The 23,277-nt window shown below is 46.1% G+C and overlaps 1 protein-coding gene across 7 annotated transcripts in view; it reads right to left on the bottom strand.

Annotated features, from left to right (window-relative positions):
- LOC148532262 (transcription factor 20-like) overlaps positions 1-23,277 on the bottom strand; it is a 93,968-nt gene that overhangs the window by 39,723 nt on the left and 30,968 nt on the right. For all 7 annotated transcript variants that reach the window (XR_015877744.1, XM_088468024.1, XM_088468028.1 and 4 more), the window contains 2 exons: positions 13,570-18,918; positions 181-274 (listed from right to left, as the gene is read on the bottom strand). Coding sequence is in view for 6 of the 7 variants with exons in the window: in XM_088468024.1 (XP_088324150.1) it covers positions 181-274; positions 13,570-18,900 (5,425 nt within the window). In the remaining variant the exon portion in view is untranslated. The remainder of the gene's footprint in view (positions 1-180; positions 275-13,569; positions 18,919-23,277) is intronic.

Below are 23,277 nucleotides of genomic sequence, written 5' to 3'. Positions count from 1 at the left end.
ATTCCAAAGCTAATTGTAAGTGGAACTCTGCTTCAATCGCCCAGGAATTATATAGGACAGCACTAGAGTTAAAGCCAGTCACACAAAGACACAGTCAATCACCAGCAGAAGGGGGTTCATGGAGTTCCAATGTTTATCAGGTTTAACAAATTGGATTTCTGAAAGCATCTGTATCCTTACCTGAGTCCATGGCACATGGGTAGTGATAGCAGCAGGTACAACCCTTGTTGAAGCAGCCAAGAGTGGCTCCAGGCTCCTGGCAGTGAGCACAGATCTGGGAAAAAGTACAGGTGTAAAAGATTCACAAATCACTAATTTAAGTGTGAACTAAGTAGCAAGTTATGTAAAAAATTGATAGAAACAAATGTGGAAGCAGACATTATGTGGGCTGCAACATCGTTCAGTTTAACACACAAGGTACTAGTGACAAAAATAAGGCAAAAGGCATTGTGTTTCTGAAACGTCTGGCTCTACTCAATATACATACATGTCATACATCACCATTAGTTCTGCTATCATAAATTACATGAGATGCATATTAAGAGCTAGAATAAATGGCTGAAATGTTTTAGGTGCAATGACTACCTGGCATTTGTCCAACCCCGTCTTCTTGGGCCTGTAATGTCAGAGATAAATGTGGGCTAGCTTATGAAATTGCAGGAAAAAAAAATCATCTGTTTTATAGATGGAACTTAAAACAGGATTTTGGTACTGACCGAAAAATCCCTTTCTCTGATTCCATAGGGGACACTGGAGGCTTCAAGACAGTGGGGTATAGACAGTGCGCAGAGTGGAGCTGGCACTTCAATTTTTAATGAAGTGTGACTAGCTCCTTCCCCTCTATACCCCCCTACAAGCCCAGTTTAAGGAAACTGTGCGAAAAGGCGAAAGTACACAAAATATTGTAAAAAGGTTGAAAAAACAGAAATACAACAAGAGACGGCAAACAGGTCTCTAACAGCCATAACGTAAAAACGACCCCAAGCGTGGCAGGAAGGAACAGCGCAGGGCATCCAGTGTCCCCTATGGAATCAGAGAAAGGGATTTGTCGGTAAGTACCAAAATGCTGTTTTCTCCTTCATCCATAGGGGACACTGGAGGTTTCAAGACAGTGGGGACTTCCCAGAGCTCCCATCACGGGTGGGAGAGCGCTGCAAAACAGACCGGCCAAACTGTGCTGCAGTGGCCGTGAACATGTAGAATCTGTAGAAATGAACAAAGGGATGCCGGCCCGACCAAGTGGCCATCCGGCAAAGAAATTCCATGGAAACCCCACGAGCAGCCGCTCACGAGGAATCCACTGAGAGAGAGAGGAATGTACTGTAATGGAAGGTGGAGGCTCTCTAGATGAAGCCATATACGCCTGACTGATGGTCAGGCGAATCCAGCGAGCCAGCGACTATTTTAAAGCTGGCCAACCAGGACAAGCATTATCATACAAAACAAACAGTGTCCGTTTTACGTATGGCTGCAGTCCTCTCCACATATATCCGAAGAGCCCTAACATCATCTAATCATTTTGACGAAGGTGAATCTTGTGGAAGAACCGGTACCACAATAGGTTGGTTGATGTGGAAAGCCGAAACCACCTTAGGAAGAAAATCCATTCTAGTACTGAGTTTCGCTCTATCCTCATGAAATACCAATTATGGAGGATGACAGGATAGAGCTCCCAGTTCTGACACCCTCCTGGCTGATGCCACTGGAAGAAGTGTAACCTTCCACGAAAGGTATGTAAACTCCACAGACTCCAAAGGTTCGAACAGGGAGGACTGTAACCCCTCCCTTTCATGCACCTGAAGAGTATTGCCAGATTGATTTGAGCAGCTGCCATTTTCTGAGGACTGTAAGAAGGAAAGGACTAGATCCAAGTCCAACAGAGCTGTAAGAGGAACAAAGGGTGGCTGTAACCTAAGAACACCTTGCAGAAAAGTCTGCTCGTCCGGTATCAAGGCCAATTACTTTTGGAAGAAAACCATGAGCTGAAATTTGGGCTTTCAGAGAACCCAAACGCAGACCTGCTGAGAGACCTGCTTGCAGAAAAAGCAGAAATCTGGCTAGTTTGAATTCTATAGGTGGAGATCCTCTGTGTTCACACCACAAAACATAAGCCTTCCATATACGGTGGTAATAATTTGAAGTAACTTCCTTTCAGGCTCTAAGCATAGTAGGGATTACCCTGGATGGGATCCCTTTTACGTCTTAAAATGGCCCTTTCAACAGCCACGCCGTCAAACGTAGCAGTTTTAAGTCTGGATAGACTCAAGAACCCTGAAGTAATAGCTCTTCTCTCAGTGGTAGGAGCCACAGATCATCGATCAGCAGAAGTTGAATGTTGGAATACTAAGCTCTGCGAAGCCAATCCGGAGCTATCAATAGAACCTTGGCCTTCTCCCTCTTGATGCGTTGTAGGAATCAAGGGAGAAGAGGGAACGGAGGGAAGAGAACGACAAATTGCAACTGCCACGGTGCTGACAGTGCGTCCACTACCACCGCCTGCGGGTCTCTTGTCCGAGAGCAGTAGAGAAGCAGTTGATGATTTTGTCTGGAAGCCATGAGGTCGACCTGCGGAAGACCCCATCGTTAAGACAAGCTGGTGAAAAACTTGAGGATGTAGTGCCCATTCTGCTGGATGCACGTCCTGACAGCTGGTCTCCCGATTTTCAACGCCCCGGAATTAAGCCTTTGCAAACTTTTCTGCCCAGATTAGAATCCGGCTTACTTCCTTCATAGCCGCTAGACTTCTGGTGCCGCCTTGTCTGTTTATGTATGCCACGGTTGTGGCATTGTCCGACTGGACCCAGACTGCTCGGCCCCCGCAACAGGTGATCTGCTGTCTGGATAGCGTAGAAGACTGCCCTTAGTTCCAATATGTTACCTGCTTCCTGTGATGTCCAGCGGCCCTGGAAGTGATGTTCTTGAATCACAGCCCCCCAGCCTCTCATCTGTGGTGTGAAAACAACCGTAAGGAATGACCTCGAAGGCCGCCACCATCTTCCCCAGGAGTCAGATGCAAACATACACTGAAACCTGACGACGTCGTAGGACAGTCCTCACCATCTCCTAAATGAAAGTTACTTTTTCCTGAGGGAGGAACACACGCTGAGACAATGTGTCCATGATCATTCCCAGAAAATGCAACCTCTGCGTCGGTTGCAGATAAGACTTGGGGAAGTTCAGGATCGATTCATGACAAATGAGAAGGTTGTGTGTCACTGTGATTTTCTGCTAATAGGTTCCTGGAAGGTGCCTTCAGCAGTAGATTGTCCAGGTAAGGGATAATAGTGATCCCTTGTTTCCAAAGGAGACTCATCACAGCCATGACCTTTGTGAATACCCTGGGAGCTGATAAGCCGAAGAGTAAGGCCTGAAACTGGAAATATGAATTCCGAACTGCGAATCTCAGAAACGCCTGGTGAGGAGGCCTATAGGGATGTGAAGGTAGGCGTCCTTGATATCTAGAGATACCATGAATTCGCCTTCCTCCAAACCCGCAATCACCGACTGAAGGGACTCCTCCTTGACTTTGAAAATCTTTTAGGTATGGATTGAGATACTTCAAGTTCAGAATAGGTCTGACCGAGCCGTCCGGCTTCAGAACCACAAAGAGACCAAAGTAAAAACCATTTCCAGTCTGATGTACGGGAACTGGGACCACCACTCTCGTGGATAGAAGCTTGTTGGTAAAAAAAAAAAATCAAAAAAAAATCGAGGTGGAGGTTGAAACAAAGTCGAGCTTGTATCCCCGAATGAGGAGATCCCGGACCCAAGCGTCCGTACAAGTATCCGTTCATACTTTTACGAAGTCCCGAAGACGCGCTCCCACTCTGGGGTACCCCAGGTGAGAGGGAAGCCCATCATGCACTGGGCTTGGTAGTGGACTTAACCTCCTGCAGAGCAGAGGTTGTTGTTGCTGCAGCTCTGCCCCGACCTCTGAAACCACGGGACGATGATGGACCTCCTCTGAAGCAACCAAGTTAACGACCCGGGGCGTAAAAGGACCGAAACGAGGGTCCAGAGTAAGATCTTCTAGGGGGAGGAGCAACAGAAGGAAGAGAAGTGGATTTACCTCCTGTAGCCTGAGAAATCCACTTATCTAGTACCGATCCCAATAATACACTTCCCGTGAATGGAAGTGCTTCCACAGCTCTCTTTGATTCTGCGTCCGCTTGCCAATGTTTAAGCCACAGCGCCCTTCGTGCTGAAACCGCCAGAGCTGAAGTTCTGGAGGCGATATTGCAAACGTCTTTGGACGTTTCTCAGAGGTAAGCTGCAGCTTCACCTATATGTTCTGCCAACGTTATAAGGAATTCCACCAGCAGCTGGTCTCTCATTCCGTCAGCCAATTGTTTTACCCAAAGCTCAATAGTTTTGTTAGTCCAGCAGCTTGCAATCACAGGACGCAGAGTCACCCCTGCAGCTGTGTAAATGGACTTGAGAGTGTTTTCCAATCTCCTGTCAGATGTGTCTTTCAAAGACTTGGTCCCAGGAACTGAAAGCATAGTCTTTTTAGACAGCCGTGAAACTGATGGCTCTACTGTAGGGGGAGTCTCACAAGATTTTTTGTTATCTGCCGGAAAAGGATAAAAAGAAAATAACCGTTGGGACATCTGAAATTTTTTATCCGGATGTTCCCAAGCTGATGTTAGAAGAGAATCTAGCCCTTCCGAGACCGGAAAAGCAATAGCCTGTCTTTGTTTCTTTAGAAAGACTGTCGAGTAGGACCTGTGTCCTCCTCTTGTATTTGCAATACCTGTCGGATTGCAGAAATTAAAGCCTCTATCCTCCCCTTGGATGCCGGCTCAGACTCCTCTTGGGAGTTCCTTAGGCGAATCTGGAGCATATTCACCTTCTTCTAAATCTGGCATATCCTCTTCCTCCGTGTCATCCGACTGGAGAACTGAGGGTAAAAGTCTCTTTTTTGAGACCAAAGGATCCCGTAGTGGTACGGGAAAGAGTAACGGCTTTTGAAATCCCCTCCATGGAAATAGCTAAGGACCTTGGCCATGCTAGTTCCTCTAGAGCCGCTGACGTGAAAGCCTCTCTTTCTTTGCGAGAAACCTCCAGCTCAGCAGAGAGAGAGGACATAACAGATAAAACCTGCGTCCAAGACATCCCTGCAGATTGTTGCTCAGTATTGCAATTGTCACACAATCGGAAGGTAGATGACTGCCCCTGAGTAAATTTAACTGCACACTTTTTGCAGGTAAAACAAGAGATATGGTAAGAACTTACCTATGTTATCTCTGTTTCTACGAAGTCCATAGGGTCCACAGGGTTGACCTTGGGGTATAGCTGGATCTGGATCCATGGGCACCAAGCAGTTAAAGCTTTTGCTGCTCCCAGGATGCACTTGGGTCCATCCTCCTCTATATCCCACCCCCGAGCCACAGGCACCTCAGTTGGTAAGCAGCCAAGGCCGGAGGAGGAGATTAAACAGAGTGAAGGAAGACTGGAACACACAAGAAACCATAGTCACAGAAATGGGAGACGGAAAACCGGTGACCAGCCACACAGCCCATATGAAGCCAGGTGTGTCAGGGCGGGCGCCCTGTGGACCCTATGGACTTCGTTGAAACAGAGATCACAAAGGTAAGTTCTTACCATATCTCTTGTTTTCTACTTCAGGGTCCATAGGGGGTCCACAGGGTTGACCTTGGGGATGTCCCAAAGCAGTTCAACTAAGGGCGGTGACGCTCCTGTGCAGAAAGGAGAACCCGTCGCCCAAAGGATGCATCCTGAGAGGCAAAAGGTGTCAAACGCATAGAACCTCAAAAACATCTGAATGGAAGACCAGGTGGCCGCCTTACATAGCTGAACAGCAGCCCAAGAGGGACCCACAGAACGAGTGGAATGAGCCTCAACATTGGCTGGCACATGTAAACCCTCCTGTGCATAAGCCTCACAAATAACAGAACAAAGCCAACGGGCTAACGTTTGTTTGTTGGCAGGCCAACCCCTCCTGTGAAAACCAAAGAGGACAAATAATGAATCAGACTTCCTAACAGAAGCAGTCCGGTCCACATAGCTTCTAAGCGCACGGACTACATCCAAGGAAGCCTCACCAGCTGAGAGATCAGGTGACTGAAAAGCTGGCACAACAAGTTCCTGATTGATGTGGAACTTCAAAACTACTTTAGGTAAAAACTCAGGACAAGTGCTAAGCACCGCTCTGTCCTGGTGAAAAATCAGAAAAGGGGGACAACAGGAAAGCGCCCCCAACTCTGACACACTCCTGGCAGAAGCAATTGCCAGGAGAAAAACGGTCTCAAACGTTAACCACTTGAGTTCCACCGACTCAAGAGGCTCAAAAGGAGGACCCTGCAGGACCCGAAGAACCACCGCCAAGTCCCAAGGAGCCACAGGAGGCACGAAGGGAGGCTGGATTCGGAGAACATCTTGGAAAAAAGTGTGAACATCTGGCAGTGTAGCGATCCTTCACTGGAACCACACGGACAGCGCGGACACATGCACCTTCAGGGAGGCAAGGCATAAGCCTAGGTCCAAACCTGATTGTAGAAATTCCAAGATCCTAGAAACGCAGAACACCTGAGGATCATAGTTTCTGGACTCACACCACCGAAAGAAAGTGTGCCACCCCCCGTGGTAAATCCGTGCGGAAGCAGGCTTGCGTGCCCTGAGCATGGTACTAATAACCGAACCCGAGAAGCCCCGATACCTTAAGAAGGCTGTCTCAAGAGCCACGCCGTCAAAGACAGCCGGCCCAGATCCGGGTAAAGGCAGGGCCCTTGAGACAATAGGTCCTGACGCTGAGGGAGAAGGTACGGAGCGTCGATGGAGAGGCTCCTCAGATCGGAGTACCAAGGACGTCTGGGCCACGCTGGAGCCACCAGCATGAGCGTGCCGCCGTCCTGCTTGAATTTCCGCAGGACCCGAGGTAGCAGGGATATTGGAGGAAACAGATACGCCAGGTGAAACCTCCATTTTACCGACAGCGCGTCTACCAGACATGCGCCTGCGTCTCGTCCTTGACCTGTAAACTGCCAATTTGCGATTGTGATGGGAGGCCATCAAGTCCAGCTCCGGCAGCCCCCATCTGTCTACGAGTAGCTGAAACACCTATGGGTGAAGCGACCATTCCCCGGGACGCACGTCTTGACGGCTGAGGAAGTCCGGGGATGAAGACCGCCGATATTGCTGGAATGTGGCACTCCGCCCAAGCAAGGATGCGAGACACACTCCGACATCACAGCCCGACTGCAAGTTCCTCCCTGGTGGTTGATGTACGCCACCATGGTGGAGTTGTCGGACTGAACTTGAACCGCCCTTCCTTGAAGAGCGGTGCCGGACGACTACAGGGCCCTGTACACCGCCCGCAGTTCCAGGATGTTTATGGGGAGAAGTGCTTCTTCCGCAGTCCAACGTCCCTGAAGTGACAACGAGTCTGTCACTGCCCCCCAACCCTGGAGACTGGCATCTGTTGTGAGCAGGACCCAGTCCGGGATCCAAAAGGGGCGTCCCTCGACCAGATGGGCTGTCTGAAGCCACCAAGCCAAAGACTGCCAAACCTCCGGGGACAACACCAGCATCTGAGAGCGGATACGGTGAGGTAACCCGTTCCATTCTGATAAAATCAGCCCCTGCAGGGGCCGTGAACGGAACTGGGCAAATTCCACCATGTCGAATGCCGACACCATCAACCCCAGAACTCTCATAGCCGAATGGACCGACAGGCGGCAACTGCTCAGGCAACTGTGTATCCGCAGCTGTAGAGAGGAGACCTTTTCCGGACTCAGGAAGATCCTTTGCTGACGAGAAGCTAGCAGGGCTCCCAAATGAACCATCGTCTGTGATGGAATCAGGGAGGACTTTCTCCAATTTATCAACCACCCGTGCGCTTGCACACAAGCGATCGTCAGGTGGAGATGTTGAAGCAGTACCTCCGGAGAGCTTGCCAGGAAAAGGAGGTCGTCTAGATACGGCAGCAGCCGTACATTCTGGCTCCGAAGATGTGCGGCCATGATCGCCATCACTTTGGTGAATACCCTTGGTGCCGTCGCCAGAATGATGGAAAGTAACGTTTCCATCCTGAATTTGGGAACTCAGAGGAATTTGTTCAGAGACTTCAAATTGAGGATAGGGCGATGAGAACCATTGGGTTTCTGCACCAGAAACAGAGTAGAGTGATTGAGGAACGGGAACAATGACCCCTGCTTTCAGCAAGTACTCTATAGCTTCCGAAATCTGCAAAGCCTTGGTTTTGTCCTGAGAAGTACTAGTGCAGAAATATTGGTGGGGCGGTCTGTGCCGAAAAGACAGGGCGTACCCCTGGGAGACCACTTCTCGAACCCAGGCATCCGTGGTGGTATTGTGCCAGCACTGGGCAAATTGAAGAAGTCGGCCTCCCAATCTGGGGTTCCCCAGAGGGAGGCCCGTCCCATCAGTCAGAAGGTTTATCTTCCTGCTTGGAAGAAGGGCGCCTGGCACTCCAGGTCTGCTTCTTGGGCTTAGAGGCAGTCTTGGTCGCCGACTGCCTCGGGAAGGACTGACCTTTGGAATTGCCCTGAACCCGAAAGGACCGAAAAGCGGAGCTCCGCACCTTAGCAGGTTCTGAAGCCGAAGGGAGGAAGGCTGATTTAGATTTAGCCAGAGTATCCACTATTTTGTCCAAGTCTGGACCAAATAGCAACTCCCCATTAAAAGGTAAGGCCTCCAGGCCCTTTTTAGAGTCTGCGTCAGCTCTCCAGGACCGCAGCCACAAGGACCGACGTGCAGACACAGCTGCAGCCGAAACCCTAGATGTCAGCAGGCTGGCATCTGACGATGCTTCCCCAATATAGGAAGCCGCATCTCTCATCTATCCTATTAACGCCCTCTGGATATCTGGAGCATCATCTGGAAAGGTATCCTCTAAAGTGTTTGCCCAGTTCTCAACGGCTTTAGCCACCCAAGAAATGGCCATGGATGGACGGGCCACTGCCCCAGAGAGAGAGTAGATAGACTTTAAGCAAGTCTCCACTTTCCTGTCCGTGGGATCCTTCAGGGAGGAGATAGACGGTAAGGGCAACGTAGCGCTTTTAATTAAGCGGGTGACATGGGAATCCACCGCCGGTGGAGTTTCCCATTTCCTGCAATGAGCTTCAGGAAAAGGATAGTTGGATGCCAACCGCTTCTGTAGTTGGAATCTCTTACTGGGCGACAGCCAGGCCCCCGCCATACGATCCGTCAATTGGTCAGACAGGGGAAAAACATTCAAAGTTACCTTTGCCTTTTTAAAATTCGGATACTTCGACCTAGGAGCTGGCGCATCCTCCTCTATGTGAAAGATGGCCCGCACCGCCCTAACCAATGCCGGCACATTAATGGAGGACTTAGTCTCCACCTCCTGGGCCATGGCATCCGAGTCAGTGTCCTCATGTACTTCTCCGTCATCTGAAGACACGTCCGTGTCAGTTAACTGAGCAGCAAGTGAAGCCGTAACGGGGCGCTTGGACGCCTTTGGGGGCATGTCACTATGTAGCATCGACTGAAAAGCCGAAGACGAAGCCGCCAGACTCTGAACAGAGCTGGAGAGTACATCCACCCAGGGTGAAGGAACTGCCTGAGGATACCCCTGAAAGGGCACTATGGACTGCTGTGTCACGGAGATAGACTGTACGTACACAGGCAACCCCGAATAAGGACCCACAGTCTGAGACCCGGGAGGAGACTGCAATAAATGCGGAATACCCGGGGAATGGGGGATGGTTGGCTGGGGCAACGCCCTAGTAGGGACTGCAGTCGGGACCGCTAAACGGTCCACGATTGACGCCAGCACTTGCGAAAACATTGCCTAAGGAGGATCCTGCGCCGTAGGGGTCTAGAGGGGCCAGGTGCCAGCTGGCACCGCCCGCACAGACCATCCTGTGATAAATCCTCTTTATCAACCCCTGCAGAGGTGAGGCGTATAACACCTGCGCACTCCCAAGTATGCAACACAAACAGTCCACAAAATGGTACGGAGTAGCACAACACTGTATGTGACTGACCTCACAAATACGATTTATATAAGTGCGGTACACAGAAAAACGCCCCTCCCCCACACACCTGCGGGTCGTAGGAGAAGGAAAGGGATAGTTATAAGATGACAGTCAGAAGAAATTAGCACAGACAGCAGCACTAGCAAAAGTCACATACCATGCTGGAAGTTATACTCACTGCACCTTTCGCTACAATCAACCTCCCAGATTCAGTGGGCTGTAGCGCTGCGAACACCGTCCTTTTGCAGAGAAGAGGTACACAGGGGGACCAGTCCAAGCACCGCCTGTGAGATCTGCGCTTGCCACTGAGAAGATGGCCGCCGGAGAGTTCTGAGGAGGAGTGGCCTTAGGAGGAGCAGCTCAGCGATGCCAGCACGCATGAGAGAAGGCGCAATGAGCTGAAGGGAGGAGCCGCTAAACCAGGGAAGGCTGCCTCCCCTGGCTAGTAATTAACCCCAGGGACGCTGGTTCCCTTCCAGCACTTATACCCTGGTGGTCCAGCGGACACGCGGGGTATTGCTGAAGAGGGGGAGCCCGCCGCCGCTACTAGCGCCGCCGGTCTGTCCCCAGAGACCGGCGGTGAGAGACTGCATTTTTCCCCTGCACGCAGCGCGATGCGCTGAACGCAGATTACCCTGGCTCTGTAGAATCCGGCAGAAGTCAGTGGGAGCTCCCGGAGCCCTGCCAGTACTGACTCCGGGGTCCCACTGCGATCCCCAGATCAGTACTGGCGTTGCAGCGCCAGCGGGGCTGTTGGAGCGGCAGCGTGGACGTCCAGATGGACAGTCTGATGCTGCCGCTCTGAAGAGTAAAAATAAATAAACAAACATCTTTTTAAAAAATAAAAATAAGCTTAGGGGCTGCATATGCAGCCCCACTGCGCCAGGGTGACCCGACTCCGTCCGGGCACCAACTAAAACTGAGGTGCCTGTGGCTCGGGGGCAGGGGATAGAGGAGGATGGACCCAAGTGCATCCTGGAAGCAGCAAAAGTTTTAACTGCGTGGTGCCCGTGGATCCAGATCCAGCTATACCCCAAGGTCAACCCTGTGGACCCCCTATGGACCCTGAAGTAGAAATAACTTTTGAGATGCTTTTAGTTTGCCAGTCATGCTACATACAGACCCCACACAAACAACATAAAAGTGTAGTGAAATAGGTCAGGCGAAGAAGAAACTGGGATACAGAGAGGCAGGAGAGAGCCACACTAGCCCTAAATGCGCTCCTAGCAGTGCCTGAAAATGCTAGGCATAGGAGGAATAACCACTAATAAATAAGTAGTCCCCAGCCTGGCTGACACAGCCGTTTGTACTGCCTGGCTGCCCCGCTAGTCGGGACAGTCTGCATACACCCTTACCAGCGCTGCCGCTGTTGATAGGGGACTCCTCTTTTAGGATGCCTGGAGAGCATGGTGTGATCCCTGCGGCGTGTCTACGCTGTCTGGCTGCCCCGCTAATCGGGGAAGCACTTTGCATACAGCCTATGTAGAGAAGCTAGTCGGGGAGCCAGGTAATACTTACGGGCTGCGTGCTGCCGGCGGCGGTTATTGACTGGTGGGGGTCCGCTATGCGCGCAGTGCAGCTACTGCCTGTCTGTCCTCAATGCTTGTTTATTGCAAATTCCTAAACCCTGAGGAGGAGTCTAACACGTCCAGCTGCCCTCAGGCATGAACTTAAATTGGGCTTGTAGGGAGGTAGAGGGGGAGGAGCTAGTCACACTTAAAAAAAAATTAAAGTGCAAACTCCACTCAGCGCACGTCTATACCCCACTGTCTTAAAGCCTCCAGTGTCCCCTATGGAATCAGAGAAAGGGATTTTTCGGTCAGTACCAAAATCCTGTTTTAAGTTCCATCTATAAAAAGATTAATTTTTTTTACTGCAATTTCATAAGCTAGCCCACATTTATCTCTGACATTACAGGCCCAATAAGACGGGATTGGACAAATGCCAGGTAGTCATTGCACCTAAAACATTTCAGCCATTTATTCTAGCTCTTAATACGCAACTCATGGATGAAGTAGAAAAACAGTTATAGTATTCAGTGCACCATTAAGACATCTATAACTGGTCTTCTACCGTTATGCTTTGTCTTTCACATTTTGTTGCATATTTCGGGGCCTATGTATCAAAGCTGGGAGAGAGATAAAAATGTAACAAATAAATTGCCAACCAATCAGCTACTATAATTTTTTAAACACAGCCTGCAAAATGTAAATTGGAAGCTGATTGGTTAGTACTTTTTCTCTCGCAATTTTCTCTCTCTCCCAGCTTTGATATATAGGCCCCTGAAATTGAAAACTATTAAGGGGGGCATCCACTATACGATTTTAGCAAGCGATTGAACGATAAAGACGTCGTTATCGTTCAATCGTTTAAAAATAGTTTATAAATCGTGCAGTGTTTGGTCGTTAACGATCAACGATGCGCGCTCCCGCTGGTCGTTTGATCGTTTCGTCAGTCGACTGAACATGCAGATCAATTTTACTTGATCTATTAAAGATGGTTTGCAAATCGTTCAGACTGAAAGATAAAATTTCAAGGGAAAAAATCAAGGGAAAATCGTTTAGAGATTGGACAGGGAGTAGATCGTCTAGTGGATGTGCCCCATTAGAATCATTAGATTGATTGAGGGGTCTATGTACTAAAGCTTGATGAGAGATAATATTGTGAGAGAAAAAGTATTAACCAATCAGCTCCTAACTGTCATTTTTCAACCACACCTTGCAAATGTAAGTTAGAAGCTGATTGGTTAGTGCTTTATCTCTCACCATTTTCTCTCTCTCCAGTCTTTGATAAATACCCCCCCAACTCCAATTCTCAAGTGCTACCAACAGCTCATGTTTTGTGGATGTCTTTAATCATGCACAGGTGAGTTATTCTACTTTGCTGGGTCAATAATTATCCCACCTGTTTCCCCAGACATAAATCCTCAAAACATGACCTGTTGAGAAAACTTGAGGGTTGAGGTTGAAGCCACTGATTTATAGGATTTCAAGGGTATTTGAGGTGTGGTTTATATAACAACCTATTGATCACACATAGTTAGGAATATTACTTGTAAGAGTACCCAGCCATTTTCTTTATCCTCTGTTTTAAATGCAGATTTTGTTAATGTCCTGACAGATGTTGGTAGAACTGTGGATGTTCAGTGCAAATTTGGGTTAACTCAACACTACCAGAGATGTAAAGGCTTTATGTCCACAGCTGTAAATTACCACAAGGGCAACAAAAAAACAATTGTGTTTATTTTCTGCAGTCGGCGACTGATAGAATTTCTAACAGAGGTGCTGACGGGACATTTAGTTTCTATGTTGTTTTCAAACTGGATTTTGTATTAGATAAGTGGTGAGTTCATCTAAAATGGCAAAGACCTTCTTATAAGGCATTACAATTATGCTAGGAAGTGAAGAGAGGAGAACGGTTAATAAAAATGAAAAAAAATTGGGAGGAATGTGTAACAGTAACACAGCGAAATGGAAATACTATGCTGTACATGACCCTGACTTTCTGGTAGGAGAGTTTAGTCAATAACACTTCTCACTACATCTAGCATACCAGATTATGATTAACATTTATAATTTAATAAACTCACCATCTCTCTGGAAAGATCAAAAGCCTCCTGCAAACCATACAATCGGCCACAAACAAAGTAGACACCGTTGGCCCAAAGGACACATCCCTCATGCATCCAGAATTCATTGCTGTCGAGAGGTAGTTGAGGGATTGGAAACCCTTGGTCAGGGATTACATCTGCAGTAGTTAGTCCACGAGAGTCCACTGACAGTTCACAAAGGTCAGTGGTCTTCCTACGTGAGGGTACAGCATGTCTAGAAGTGAGACAGTCTCCTGAACGATTCCGACGTTTGTAACGGGGATGTGTAGACAGGCTGCGATGTTCCCTGGCTTGCTGAGGCTCCTCCTCCTCCTCCTCCTCAGAGTCAGTCTTGGAACCATCCAATGCATCTTTGTGTCGAACTTTCACTTTTTTGGGAGTTTCTGTTGATTTTTTCGGTGGTGGGTTTTTGGATAGTGTAGATGCATATTCTTGGGTGTAAAAAGGCCCAAATACATCTCCAAGATTCTTGTAATTGGCCCATTTTCCACAAAAACAACAGACAAGGTGTCCTATTAATGCAGACTCTGTTACAGCTGGCCCCTGTACCATGAAGCTCGAGATCGGAAGAGCTTTGCTCTCAGTAGGCTGTGGAGTTGTGGTCATTTGACCCTTTCGTACAGATGTTAGTTTTTTCCACCGTTGTTCCTCCTCTTCAGCATTGATTACAACACAAGACAAGCCTAATTCCTCCTTATTTTCTACATGGATATAGGGAAAAAATGATTTGGTTTTGGACTCAGTTTTGTTGTCAATGGTTTGGCTGGCATACTTTAATTTGATCTCTGGCTCTATTGGGACAATTATAGGAGCTGCTTGCTTACCCAGTCGCCTTCTTGCTGTACCAGCTTGCTTCCTTCTCTCCCTTCTCCTCCTTTTCGGTTTAGGCTCAGATTCTAATTCATGCTCTGACTGTGTTTGTGGTGGTGGAGGAAGAACAGGAGGGGGAGAAGATGTCAGACCTACTGTAATAGATGCTTGAAGCTGCTGCTGTTCTTGTCCTTGCTGGTGCTGTTGAAGCTTTTGCTGCTTAAGCTCTTGTTTTTTCTGCTTGTTGACACTTCCAATAGGACGACCTTTTTTTTTCCCCGATGGAAAGTAGCCTTTTGGAGGTATTATCTCTTGTTTGGGGGTAATAATTATCTTATCATTGTCAGCCACTGCATGTGGTTGAACCTGTGGCAAAGGGCATTTTGATTCCAAAGTTGGAGAGGTTCCCCTTCCTTCCATAACATGGTTGGATGTTTGCTGTATTAGTGCTCTAGTTTGTGAAAGATCTATGGTTTCTATAGACTGTTCAGCGATTTCCATTTTAATCTGCTTGTCATCCTGGATAGTACAGGTGTTCAATGACTTTGGTGAAAGTCTGTGGATTTTTATCTCTTCATTGCTAGATAAATCTGGTAAGACATCAACTGCTCTTTCTTCTTCTTGCACAAATCCATTACCACTTCCTGATTCCTTGCCTTTGAGAGATAAAAAGTCATCAAGTGTTACTGGTTCAAGAGCACTCTCTGAGCTGCTTGAGGCAGAAATGCGACGCACATTGGGAGATGTAATTTTCTGCACTATAGCTTCGAGCTTGAGACCCCTTCCCTTGCGGGGCGGGAGAATTTTTGTCTTTGTTGGACTTGAAAGTGATACTTTGGGGGGGCTCCTCTGTTCAGGTCCAGTGGATTCTTCTGTCACGCATAAACATTCACCATCATTGCCCCTTGGTGAAAAACTATGTAATGAAGGTGTTATGTCAGGACCTTCTTTTGGGATAGAAGTAGGTGGCCGTCCTTTGTCATCCAGCAAATGCTTCTTGCTAGGAATGGGGGAAATGAAAGAACGTACTCTTCTTCTCATAATTAATGGGTTGTGGTGTGATACTTCCTCGGGTCCTGAAGGCTTATGAGCATTGCACCCAAGTTTTGGGAGCTCCACTGATTCTTCAGCACTGGTTCTATGTGTTTCAGATTCCCTAATGGGGCTAAACGGTTTCGGATTTGTACCTATTGGAGACCCAACTTTTTTTAATGGAGAAGCGTGTCGCCCCAAGTACCAATTTAAGGGTTCTCCTGATGGAGACTTTTGACTGTTTCCTTTCAAATCCGCATTTATACGTTCACCCATACGCAGTTGGCGGCCGTAGTCTATGTTGCTGGATTCGTGATATGAAGTCTGTTGGCTATATCCTAAGCCCTCAGTTTCACGTCTACCTGGACTACGAACATGAAAGGATTCTTGTCTTGGACTTTTCCGCAGAACTTCCTGGCAATGTTGCGAGGCTGAGAGTATAGCTTGAGCAGAGTTTCCCAGCCATTGTTTATATTGTTCTTGTTGGTACATATGTCTTTTGTAATGTAAAGAACTACTGAATGTGGGGTGAGGCTCCCCATAAGAGCTTGATCTAGAATTTGTATGATAGCCTAGAGTAGAACTATCAGTTTTAGGAAAAAAAGCAGAGTATATAGCATCTCTACTTGCTCGTTCTGACAGACTCATTGTTGGATTAATGTGATGAACCTCTGTTGGACCACGACTTCTTCCTGGAGACATCTTCAACCTATTACTAAGCTCTTGAGATTGTGCAGATGACCTCCCTCGAGATCCCACCCTACCAGTACCCCTTTTTGGATTTGCTACACGGTTGTTTTGTGAACTAAGGCTCTGGTTAGGTTCATATGTCATGGATCGTGGACTGGCATTGCCCCTGGCAGAGTCTTTGGTGCTGTATAGCATACACTGTTCTCCTGTTCTCTTTTTCTGCACCTTTGGGGTCTCAATATCTTCACCCTTGGCCACACCACCTTGACTATTTGACCTTTCCATGGACAATATTCTACTGGGTAGTATAACAGACTGTCCAGCTCTACCTTCTGGTAGTCTTTCTTGAACAATGCCAACATTTTGAGAACTATTGGGTTCACGCACAAGTTGTCTTAGTGGGGATATGTCACATATAACAGACCTTCTTTCAGAAGGAATACCACTCTGTTCATGGGAAACAGTTGGTGGTTCAACCTCAAACTTTCTATTTGCATTATAATCTAACAAATGTATTTGCTTCATTTCTAAAATGGATTTTCTATCCCACTGACTCCAATGTGAGGATTCTAAATGAGGAGCTAAACTTTTCCCAAGGATGTTGCGATTAGGTTGGTCATTGGCCTGGTTCACAAGAACATTGGGCCTTGATGGTATTTCGGGGCTTACAGCAACTACTGGATGCTCCTGTGTATTAATAGCATACCTTCTTTCTTGTTGATGGTGACCTTGTAAAACCTCTTGCAAAAGGCTTGGATACTTTTCACCTCTTCCAGACTTTCGATCACTTTGCCCACCAAAATTTCCCATGTCTGAATTTTTCGGATGCTGATTAGAGGGATTCTGGGAAGTATTATGTGCATTGTTTAAGTCAAATCCAGTGCCAACTGGAGATTTAACAGATTCTACTTGGGGTATATTAGTGGTTGTTATAGACACAGGATCATCAGTATTAGGTTCTCTATCTTGGCTGATAGGACAATCCTTAACATTTTCATCATTAGCCGTTTCAGGCAACTCAGGTTTAGGTGTTTGCTCAAAATCATCATTAACTGGTGTCAGAATGTCATCAACTACTTTTTCTGGCCGGTGTGCCACAGTTTCCATTGAAACTATCACCCCAACTGACTTCTCACTTGCCTTGGGAATTTCCTGAAAAGTCTCTGCTGGCTCAGGCACTGTGTCGATTTCTTGAATTGCAGTCTGTCCTAAAGGTTCATTTTGCCATACATGAGCAGGTGAAGTTGGCTTTTCTGAAGGCAGTCCCTTAAAGCCCATTTCTGAACTGGAGCTCTGGCCACTTAGCCGTCTTAATCTTTCACCTGGATCTCCTGTACTGCTAGAACAGCTGCCATCCAATGATTCTGCCATTGGAGATTTTAGTTGCTCTTCAGCTTGGGAAGAAGTCTCTGAATTGGCACAACTGTCTGTTTTTCTTGAAGTCCTTTTACCACCTTTCTTGTGAGGTGCCAAAGCATCAGAAAGCAGCATGTGTTGAACTGTATTAGGCAAGTTGGCTACTTGGCTACTGAGAGCACTGAGGCTGTTCAGACCTGGATCTGTTAAATGTTTTTCTTGGAGACCTTCCACAGCAAAACCTTTAAAACTACTAATCTGTGTGTTAGGACTCAGCTGTGGCATTACCGGTAATATACGGTTTCTGCTTGGGAGTGGTAAATTTCCCTGTCCACACTGAATATTTTCCCCACTAGTCATCAGAGGTGAAGGTGTTGAGCTACAGCTAGGGGACTGTACTACAGAAGCAGCTGGAGATGGGTTGGAGATTGGGCTGAAGTTCTGCTGCAACTGAATAGGCGATTGTACAGAGACATCAGATTGGTTGTATTGTCCAGTTTGGCTTTGTGGTAGTAACTTAGAGGAATTTGAATACTGCATTACATGAGGAGGGTTTTGCGGCTGTTGTCCCTGACTTTGTGGCAATTTATCTGTATCAAAGTTCTTTAAGTGCTGACTGGCATAACTGCTGTAGCCTTGTTGTGTCCCATAGGACGATCCAGACATATGACTATCATATGGAGAGGTAGGACCCCCAGGACTGTAGCCCTCGTAATTTGTTCCAGATTGCCCAAACCTCTGAAGAGGGAATGAACTAGAGGGCGACCCTGCAGAAGACTGATAATGTTGTTCAAGCTGTCCTACTCGTAGCGGATATCCAACAGGAGAACGCTGCATCTGCTGCAGTTGTGAGGAACCTGCGGATGCAGGTGTGTTGCCAGACTGAGGAAGGGGCTGATGTGACTGGTAAAGTTGTCTCAACTGTTGACTAGAAACATGAGATGAATACTGGCCACCACCAGGAGAAAATGATCCTGTAAAATTTTGTGAGTACTGAGACAGGCTGGCTGCTGCAGATGGCTGACCTGCAAATTGGCTGTGGTGGCCCTCTCTCCCATAGTGACTGCCATAGCCAGTGCTGCTACTACTGGTATTTCCTTGAGGAGGCCCATAACTCTGTACTGGTCCAGCTGGTCTGCGCTGTGGTGTCTGGCCCCCAGGTGGTCCTCCCTCTTTGTTGCCAAGGTAATAGAAGTCACCTGATTCTTTTCGATAAGCTTGGAAACTTTGCAGACTGGAGTTTTCCCCTGGAGTAATTGCAGTAGGAGTGACTGTCCCTCCTCTACGTCCTCCATAGCCGCTTTGGAATATCGGAGCCTGCTGTCTGGGACTGTACTCTTCCATTCTTGAGGGCCCATGAGCTTCCGGTGAATAGGTTTGCTGATTACCGTTGTAGCTGCTTTGCTCTCGGAATGACTGCATATTGCAGAGCTCTTTTTCCTATAACAAAACAAGTAGAAAGATCAAATATGTTAATTCTAAACAATGCATTTTACATTGGACACTGGCAAAACAACAATTAGTTAGGCTCTCAAATAATTTAACAGAGTTTGCTTAACAGTGAAAAAAAGGTTTTAAAAAGTAGAAATGTCACTTGACCTAGAAAAACAGCTGAGGAAAAGCAGAGGGGTAGCACAGCAGAGTGAGGAGTTCTAAAGTTATGAAAAATATGCAGAGTTAATGATAAAATAAAAAATGTCGAGTGAATAATGAACCACAATGGAGGTTAAAAAAGAAAATTGAGGTTTATTATGACGAAGAAAGAATGGATTAATTATATGTTTGTGAATATGGGAGGGGTCTATTATGATTACATAATAATAATGATGGGCGCAGGGTGATGATGAGGTGGACTGAATGGCAAAAGTAGTGAAGGGGGCATGTGGAACGAGGGATGGGAGGAAGATGAGGGAAGCAATTTGATGAAGAATTGAACTCAGTCAGCAGTGATGATGCGGAGGAGGGGGTGGGGATTGAACATTGAGATTGCAGAGAGAGAAAAGGGAAACAGGAGTGAAGAGATGAAAAAGAATGGCTATGATGTAGATTAAAGGAGGAATATCATCTGTAAACGGTGAGCTGCATGTAAATGGGGCGGGTCTGCTCATCTGTCAGCTCATTTATAAAATTTGCCAGTATCCTGCATTTTAGGCTAGTATTAACTGAAATAACTAACTATAAAAAGGTTTGCAGTGCAGTGACTGGATACACTAACATCTACAGTCAGGTCCATAAATATTTGGACATTGACAGAATTTTCATATTTTGGCCTCTATTCACCACCACAATGGCTTTGAAATAAAACAAACAAGATGTGATATAACTGCAGACTTTCAGATTTAATTTGAGGGTAATTACATCCAAATCAGGTGAACGGTGTAGGAATTACAACGGTTTCTATATGTGCCTCCCACTTTTTAAGGGGCCAAAAGTAATGGGACAAACTAAACAATCCTAAATCTAAAGGGGGGTATCCACTAAACGATAAAGTTGAACGATAATGATAAAATTGTTCGATAATCGTGCAAACATCGTTTGAACATAGTTTGCCAATCGTGCAGTAATTGTTTCTAACGATGTACGATGCGTGCTTCCGCTGGTCGTTTGATCGTCTCCTCCATCGACTGAACATACAGGTCAATTTCACTTGATTGCTTACAAATCGTTTACACATCGTTCACGCTGAACGATCGATCAAACGATGAACCACTGTCTGCCCACTATAGCTGAAAGCTCTCAATCACAGATTAAAACAGTTTATTGTTTGAACAATTTGCAAAAGATTTGCAAAAGATCTGAGTGGAAGATCATATTTCAAGGGAAACTTAAAGGAAAAATCGTTAAGAGGTTGGACAGGGATAAAATAGTCTAGTGGATGCCCCCCAAACTTTCACTTTTTAATACTTTGTTGCAAATCCTTTGCAGGCAATTACAGCCTGAAGTCTGGAACGCATAGACATCACCAGACGCTGGGTTTCATCCCTGGTGATGCTCTGCCAGGCCTCTACTGCAAATGTCTTCAGTTCCTGCTTGTTCTTGGGGCATTTTCCGTTCAGTTTTGTCTTCATCAAGTGAAATGCATGCTCAATCGGACTCAGGTCAGGGGATTGACTTGGCCATTGCATAACATTCCACTTTTTAGCCTTAAAAAACTCTTTGGTTGCTTTTGCAGTATGCTTCAGGTCATTGTCCGTCTGCACTGTGAAGCGCCGTCCAATGAGTTCTGAAGCATTTGACTGAATATGAGCATATAATATTGCCCGAAACACTTCAGAATTCATTCTGCTGCTTTTGTCAGCAGTCACATCATCAATAAATACAAGGGAACCAGTTCCATTGGCAGCCATACATGCCCACGCCATGACACTACCACCACCATGCTTCACTGATGAGGTGGTATGTTTTGGATCATGAGCAATTCCTTTCCTTCTCTTCCCATCACTCTGGTACAAGTTGATCTTTGTCTCATCTGTCCATAGAATGTTGTTCCAGAACTGTAATGGCTTTTTTAGATGTTGTTTGGCAAACTCTAATAATATGGTCTTCCTGTTTTTGTGGCTCACCAATGGTTTGTATCTTGTGGTGAACCCTCTATATTCACTCTTGAGAAGTCTTCTCTTTATTGTTGACTTTGACACATATACATCTACCTCCTGGAGAGTGTTCTTGATTTGGCCAACTGTTGTGAAGGGGTTTTTCTTCACCAGGGAAATAACTCTTTTGTCATCCACCACAGTTGTTTTCCGTGGTGTTCCGGGTCTTTTGGTGTTGCTGAGCTCTCCGGTGCATTCTTTCTTTTTAAGAATGTTCCAAACAGTTAATTTGACCACACCTAATGTTTTTGCTATCTCTCTGATTGGTTTGTTTTGATTTTTCAGCCTAATGATGGCTTGCTTCACTGATAGTGACAGCTCTTTGGATCTCATATTGAGAGTTGACAGCAACTGATTCCAAATGCAAATGTCACACCTAGAATCAACTCCAGACCTTTTACCTGCTTAATTGATAATGAAATAACGAGGGAATAGCCCACACCTGTCCATGAAATAGCTTTTGAGTTGATTGTCCTATTACTTTTGGCCCCTTAAAAAGTGTGAGGCACATATTAAAACTGTTGTAATTCCTACACCGTTCACCCGATTTGTATGTAATTACCCTCAAATTAAATCTGAAAGTCTGCAGTTAAAGCACATTTTGTTTGTTTCATTTCAAAACCATTGTGGTGGTGAATAGAGGCCAAAATATGAAAATTCTGTCAATGTCCCAATATTTATGGACCGGACTGTATGAAAATAAATGTAAAGCAAAATTAGGATGAGGTCATGGTGTTATTTACAGGGCAAATACTATTTAAAAGAAAACACAAGATAGATATTATGACATTCCAGTGTTACTATACAAGCAAAATCAGCCTCATTGGTTTACCTCATCTAAACAAGTGCATATCAAATTTAAAGTTTCATAGCTGATTCTTATAAAATTGAATCAATACAGCGACTGTAACTTCTCAGTAATTACACCATGTATCAATGTGTTACAAATGCTCTAAAATCCCAAAGTTTGAATTCTAAATTGAACAAAATAATAGGGCAATTTCAAACATCGATTTGTTGCAAAAATGCACTAAACACTATTGAAAACATTAAAGTGTGACTAAACATAGATATCAATTTGATATACCTCTAATATCAAACCACAATTATAAATAGAAAATGTATACAACATCCAAATGGATAGCTTTGCTGCCTCCGAGGACTGGGGTCATGGGTTTGATACAAACCATGGCTCTATCCGTGGGGAGTTTGTAGGATATCCCAGTACTTGTGTGGGTCTCCACCAGGTAATCTGGTTTACTCCCACAATACAAAGCCATATTACTAGCTTCTAACAAAAATAAATTAACTATAGGTGTTGTGTGTGCACGCATGTTTTAAGTTAATATAAATTGTTAGCTTTACTAAAGGAAGGGACTGATGTGTATGACTAAATATTATTTTTATGTGTGCACTATACAAATAACAAATAAATATTTGTCTGGCATATTCTGAATTGAGAATGATATATTCATGATATATTCCGGGGGCGTGACCCTGAAAGGTTTACACTACCCATTTAATTGCAAAGCTACTTTATACACTACAGCCCAGTACTTATCCTCCTAGAAAAATGAGGGCCCTTTTTTCTTTTTTTTAACTGTTCCATATTCATAGGGTTTAATATGTGGCTTCCCCAAAATCAATACTTCTTAAGGAATCAACTAGCCTTTTGTGGGGTACACACTTGAACAACAACTAGTTATATTGGCCGACCGATCTAACGATTTGGCAAGGTTATGCACAAACGGCTTTGTGCATACACACTTTAAGTGCATTTCTCTAAAGCTGGGTACACACTATACAGATATATCTGCAGATCGAGTGATCTGCAAATATATCTGCAGATGATGGTTGTTCGTACACACTGAACCACCATCATCTGTGCCTGCCTGCTGGTCCCGGCGACCAGAGGGTGTGTCCCGGAGAGCAGGGGGCGTGTCCAGCCCCCCTCGCGGCTGCCGCTCTGTGTTTACGGGCGGTCTGCAGACCGCTCGTACACACCTGCCGATGGACAGATATGTCTGCAGACATATCTGTTTATCGGCTGTGCAGCACAGCCAATGCGATATGTTGGTGAACGCCGACGTTCACCAACATATCGCGGGCACACACTGCCCGACGGGCAGCAGATACATTGGCTGATCAATTGATCAGCCAATATATATGTCAGTGTGCACCCAGCTTAAGTTGCAATGCGTCTGGG

Source organism: Taudactylus pleione, unplaced genomic scaffold (assembly GCF_031769625.1).
Source record: "Taudactylus pleione unplaced genomic scaffold, aTauple2 ptg000080l, whole genome shotgun sequence".
NCBI lineage: Eukaryota > Metazoa > Chordata > Amphibia > Anura > Myobatrachidae > Taudactylus > Taudactylus pleione.
Note: the sequence above shows the minus strand (reverse complement) of the source record. Positions and strands in the feature narration are given on the sequence as shown.